Source organism: Hipposideros armiger, unplaced genomic scaffold (assembly GCF_001890085.2).
Source record: "Hipposideros armiger isolate ML-2016 unplaced genomic scaffold, ASM189008v1 scaffold_0, whole genome shotgun sequence".
In the NCBI taxonomy this organism is placed as follows: Eukaryota; Metazoa; Chordata; class Mammalia; order Chiroptera; family Hipposideridae; genus Hipposideros; species Hipposideros armiger.
The window spans coordinates 11,328,471-11,334,577 of record NW_017731350.1 but is presented as its reverse complement, the minus strand read 5'-3'; the positions used below and the strand labels follow the sequence as shown (position 1 = coordinate 11,334,577).

General features: G+C 37.1%; 1 protein-coding gene across 1 annotated transcript in view; it reads left to right on the top strand.

Annotated features, from left to right (window-relative positions):
• Positions 1–5,717, top strand: part of DDX1 (DEAD-box helicase 1) — a 32,205-nt gene extending 26,488 nt beyond the window's left edge. Inside the window, exons 20-26 of the mRNA XM_019656381.1 lie at positions 1,111–1,202; positions 2,993–3,065; positions 3,152–3,224; positions 3,305–3,347; positions 4,242–4,337; positions 4,594–4,714; positions 5,379–5,717. Coding sequence (XP_019511926.1) covers positions 1,111–1,202; positions 2,993–3,065; positions 3,152–3,224; positions 3,305–3,347; positions 4,242–4,337; positions 4,594–4,714; positions 5,379–5,509 — 629 coding nt within the window. The 3' untranslated portion in view covers positions 5,510–5,717. The remainder of the gene's footprint in view (positions 1–1,110; positions 1,203–2,992; positions 3,066–3,151; positions 3,225–3,304; positions 3,348–4,241; positions 4,338–4,593; positions 4,715–5,378) is intronic.
• Positions 5,718–6,107: the final 390 nt, after the last annotated feature.

Sequence of the window (6,107 nt, the reverse complement as noted above, 5' to 3'; positions counted from 1 at the left end):
TTAGCTGTAGAGGGCAGTGTCACTGGCCCTCATATGTGGGATCCGAACCGGGGCCCTCTGGCGTCCCAAGCGAGTTCTTAACCATCACGCCACTCGGCCGGCCCTACAGTTTTTTTATAAAATTAAACATTGCTATCTTATGGCCTACCCATTCAACTCTTAAGTATTTATCCAAGATAAGGAAAACATATTGACAAAGATGTGTGCAGGAGTGGTCACAGCAGCTTCATTTATAATGGCCCCAAAGTAAACACACTTAAGTGATGATCAATAGGAAAATGGCCAAACAATATATGAAATAGTTATATGTTGGCATACTACTCAGCAATGAAAAGGAACAGACTACTGCTAGACACAGTAACTGGATGAATCTCAAACATTATGTTGAATGAAAGAATTCTTACACTGGAGTGTATACTGTATGATCCCATGAAGTTCTGGACGAGTCAAACTAATCAATGATGGTGAAAAAAAGCAGAACAGGGCAGCTGGATGGCTCAGTTGTTTAGAGCGTGTGCTCTTAACAACAAGGTTGCTGGTTTGACTTGCATGGGATGGTGAACTACGCCCCCGCCCTGCAACTAGATTGAAAGTGGCGACTGGACTTGGAGCTGAGCTTGCGCCCTCCACAACTAAGATTGAAGGATGACAACTTGACTTGGAGGTGATGGGTCCTGGAAAAACACATTGTTCCCCAATAAAGTTTAAAAAAAATAAAAAATAAAAGAAGCAGAACAGTTTTGTTCCCAGGAGAGTAGAAGTGGGGATTGACTGAGAAAGGGGTAAAGCTACTTTGTGGGGTGCTGGTCTGTATTTTTATAGGACTTTTCCTCTTATTAATGCATGTTGCTTTATTTACTCCTCTAGATTGGGATGGGTGACTTAAAATGTCCTTCAAAGCAAAATCAATTTTAATGCCCACAGAGTTCATTTTAATGGCATTCGCCTATGACAGATTGCGTTAACCATGGTTCATGGCAAGTTGCGGTATAGATTTCCATAGAATTGTATGGTACCACTGTAACCTGAATTATATTGTTTGTTTGCTTGTTTTACGTAGTCTTAGCTGTAATGTTTTTCAAGATTAACTGTTCAATCTGCTTTCACTAGGACCTGATAAAAAAGGACACCAGTTCTCATGTGTTTGTCTTCATGGTGACAGAAAGCCTCACGAGAGAAAGCAAAATTTGGAAAGATTTAAGGTATTGATGTTTAGTTGACCACATTTCCTTAGTACTTAGGAGGGAAGCTGCATCTGGTTTTAATCAGTTCACATTGTTAAAGCAATTCTTGTCCTAGAAATTTCAGCTTATTTCTACCCTAACTGATGTATCCTCACCAAGGCTGGGCTTAGCCATCTTTAACAGCCGATTGGTAAACATGCTTTCGGTCAGCACAGCACTACTGTAATAGGAACTTTCAATTTAAGAAAGTTTTAGTTAAATCCTTTCAGGTAGATATTTTTAGAAGCATCACTGTGTAGTTAAACCATGTCTGTGAGCCTTTTTAAAAAATTGTTTGTAGTACTACCCAGAGAGAACTTAATTGGTAGATTAATTTAAGACAGGAATCAGAATATGGTTTTGTATTGGCTATAGAAAAGAATGATTTTGTGTTGGCTATAAAAAAGAATGAAATCTTACTATTTGCAACAACATGGGTGGACCTAGAAGGTATTTAATGTTAAGAGAAATAAGACAAATACCATGTGATCTCACTTATATGTGGAATCTAAAGAACAAAATAAGCGAACAAACGAAACAAATTCATAGATATAGAGAACAAACTGATGGTTGCCACATGGGAGAGGGGTTGGGGGATGGGTGAAAAAGCTCAAGAGATTAAGAAGTACAAATCGGTAATGATAAAATAGTCATGGGGATGTGAAGTACAGCTTAGGGACTACAGTCCATGATATTAATAATAACTAATGTCGTGTCAGATGGGGACTAGACTAGTTGGGGGGGGGTCACTTTGTAAGTTGTACTATAAATATCTAACCACTATGCTGTGGACCTGAAACTAATATAAAATAATATTGAATGTCAGGTATAACTGAAAAAAATAAACAATAAAGTTTTAAAAGTATATGGTTTTGTAGAATTAAATATAGTTTGAGTTGTTGGGAGCAGACCATCCCAGTTGTGTGTGTGTAGCAATGAGCAGGCTACAGAGCTCTTGGTGTAGCTGGGTAGGTCCTGACCCATTTAGAACTCCAGGTCGTAGCCCCCACCCACAAGCATTGTCATCTGTTTACCACAGTGGGTTTGCTCAGTCAGATATTTTCTCTTAGACCCATCATGTGAAAAAAGGTGAGAAATACTGGCCTTAGGAATTTGGGATTATGTTCCTGTGCTGTGGCTAGACGGGGATGTTAAACTTATCAGATGGCATGATTTCAGCACGGGTGCCACCCTTTGTGTCCTGGCCATTGCACTGGGCCAGAAGTCAGTCAGTATGCCCTGCCCTCGCCTCCAGATCCCTAAACTTCGCTGTGCCCCAGGGCACAGATATCCAAAGGCTAGTTTGTGTGTGTTTGGTGAGCACCAGGGGGCACTCTGTTTCCAGTCTGTAGGATTTTGTCACAAAAACTATAACCTCAAGGTAGAATGTCTAGTATTCTGAATTTATTTAATACAAGAGTAAGAGTAATAATGTTCATGATTTTGTATTTTGTGCTATGTGATCTTTCTCTTGAATTACCAGTCAGAATTTCTAAAGATTAAGCCAAATTTTAGCAATGGTTTAATATCTTTGATGTAAGAAAAAAGAAAAGCAAGAATGAGTCCAGTCATTGATTTATTCATGTTAAATGCCGTATTTCAGTAGATCATAACTTAAAAATTCAAGACTTGCTCCAGTGAATTATGAATATCTGGACCTGATAGTAACAAATTAGTGATTAGAGTTCTTGTTTAGTGGAAAGATAGTATTTGGGTTTATTTTTTAGTATACATACTAATAAATTCATTTCTCTCTCTGTTCTCTTTAGAAAGGAGAGGTGAGATTCTTGATTTGCACAGATGTAGCTGCCAGAGGAATTGATATCCATGGTGTTCCTTATGGTAAAAAGAAACTTTTTATGCCAGCAGATTGAATTTTATGGAATTTAAAAATAATGGCACCTGGTAATAACTGTTTTTATTTACAGTTATAAATGTCACCCTGCCTGATGAAAAGCAAAACTATGTGCATCGAATTGGCAGAGTGGGAAGAGCTGAAAGGTAGGGCTGTGATTTGTGTTTTCGTTTTTGAGCTTCTGTGCTTCAGGAGTGAAATCTAATAAAGACTTAAAATCTTTCAGGATGGGTCTGGCTATTTCCCTGGTGGCAACAGAGAAAGAGAAGGTAATCTTTTCCATGCTTTATTATAGTTATTGTTTGTGTTGTCATTTTAGACATTAGAAATAAATGCAGTTTGATTTTTCCATTTACATTTAATTCAATTGCATATGGAATATAAATGAACATTTTTATGGCATCGTTTTCTCAATGTTCATTAAAGGGACAAGTAGGATGAAGTTTTAGAAAGGAAAGATGCAAATCATAGTCAAATATATGGTGGTGGAAGATTTGACTTTGGGTGGTGGACACACAATGCGATATACAGATGATGTAATTATACATTTGAAACCTATATAATTTTATTAACCAATGTTACCACAATAAATTTAATAAAAAAAAATACGCAGTGTAATTTTTCCCAGTAGCTTTAATATAATTGTTTTCACTCAAAAGTATTTAAACCTTCTTTGGCATGGTGCCATAGAAAACTTTATTTGGGGTGGGGGAGCAGGGGAAAGTGACAATTTTGATATAATTACAAATATACAGCAAAGTTGCAAGAATAAGGAACTCCCACATACTCATTGCCTAAATTAGTTGTTCATTTTGCTTTCTGCTATTTGCTTTTATTCTCTTGTAGAAAACATTTGAACTATTTTTGATACACTTCTTGATATAGCATTTTCTAATATTCACATTTTCATCCTTGTTTTTATCTGAGAATTTCTTTCTATAGCTGACATCCATTTTATAAAAATGTTTGAATTATTCTGAAAAAGAATTCTTTCAGAAGACCTAGTTAATGAACTTTTGAGTGGTGGTAGTAGTTGGATGACATACCATCCCTGCAGTCTATTCTTCTTATGCCTTGAGGGCACAAGATACTGAAAAACAAATTGAAAATAAAGCATGTTTCAATCTCCAAACATGTTAATATTTTTTCCCTCTTTAATTTAGGTTTGGTACCACGTGTGTAGTAACCGTGGAAAAGGGTGTTATAATACAAGACTCAAGGAAGATGGCGGCTGTACCATATGGTACAATGAGATGCAGGTAAGACAAAAAGTTCATTAAGTTGGTAAAATAGTCTGCATTTATCTACAAAAGTTGTTCCTCAGCATTTATCTCTTGTCAGTTATGAGGGAAAGTAGTGAGTAATTGATTATAATGTTAGCTGTAATTTGTCAGTTGTAACTTCCATTTATACTAAGTATTACAGCCGTCCTGTTTCTATTTCATGCTGTAAATGCAACTCTGTCAAAATGAAATTTTTATTTGAAAATGCTTTAATTTCCTCTCCCTTTCTTAGTTGCTATCTGAGATAGAAGAACACCTGAACTGTACCATTTCTCAGGTGGAGCCAGATATAAAGGTACCAGTGGATGAATTTGATGGGAAAGTTACCTACGGTCAAAAAAGGGCTGCTGGTGGTAAGCTTTGAATTACTTTTAATTCAATTTGAAATGTGAATGTTTTCTTTTTGAGCGTCAGTTTAAGAAAAGAGTCATTTCATTTCATGATGTTAAGCGTATGTTCTTAGTATATTAATCATTCCTTCTGTTTTACTCTCATAGCACCTTGTCCATACCTGTCCTGCAGCATTTTGTACTGTGTGGTCTGTGTGTGACTAGAGAAGCAGCATAGCCGTTTCTCTTGAGGTGTTAATGTCATAAGAGTAGCTGAACATTTATGGAATTTTTAGTAAGCAACAGTATAACGGTAATTTCAAACAGAATTAGAAGCCTTTGTTAATTCAGTGGTAACCCGGCATACTATTTCCTTCGCCTGGAACGCCCTGAGCTCATTTTGAAGATTTTTTTTCAGATTCAGGCTAAACGAGTGTTTTTCCAAATCAAGGAAGAAGATAGGGGAGGGTTAGGTGGGGGTATTGGGACAGCTATTAGTCAGGCCTAATCATTAATTTATATTGACTTAACATCTTTAGAACTCTGAGCTTTGGACATAATGTGCGCAGTAGTACATTTTTATTGCTAGAAGCAATGTATAAACTGATATAATGGAGCCAAAGTATTGCTGACAAGTCATTTCAAGCGTGTCATTTACATGGCTTTGTAATTTGTGTGTATGATGCAGGTGGAAGCTATAAAGGCCACGTGGACATTTTGGCACCTACAGTTCAGGAGCTGGCTGCCCTTGAAAAGGAGGCGCAGACATCTTTTCTACATCTTGGCTACCTTCCTAACCAGCTGTTCAGAACCTTCTGATTTTAACTTTCACTGAATCCGATTAGAGTAATGAAGGTCTGTAGTCTTACAACTCTAAAACAGTTATGCTGCTTCCAAGTAGCAGTATTTATAGTAAGTTAAGCTGTTATTGCTAACCCTTGCATGTCAAGAAATATGAAACAGTCCTAGGAATTCTTCATAAGATGGAAACCTAATGAAAATAATAAATTTGATGACTACATTTTCATGAAGGTTTGTGTCTTATTTTAATGTCATTTGATAGTTTTTCAAGAATGCTGCATGTTTATGAAGTAAAGCTTATGGGTATGTGAATTTGGCAGAGAGACTGTGTGGGACCACGGGTAAATATCCTAAGAACAGAATTTGTCACAGGAAGTGGTCCTAATTGGAGACAAGCTGGAGATGATTACAGTTGCCTACGTGTATACTGAAGCTAGTGGAGAGGTGTAAGATGAAGGAAATTGGATGATCCCAAGGTAGGACGTGTTGGAGTTTAGGCAGTTAGAAAAGGTTCTGTGCCTGAGGATTGATGACTGATTGGTGATGGTGACAGCGAAGAGGTATCGCCGAAGGCTTACCTTCTTTTTAAGAGCCTTTCTTTCCAGAAGATACATAC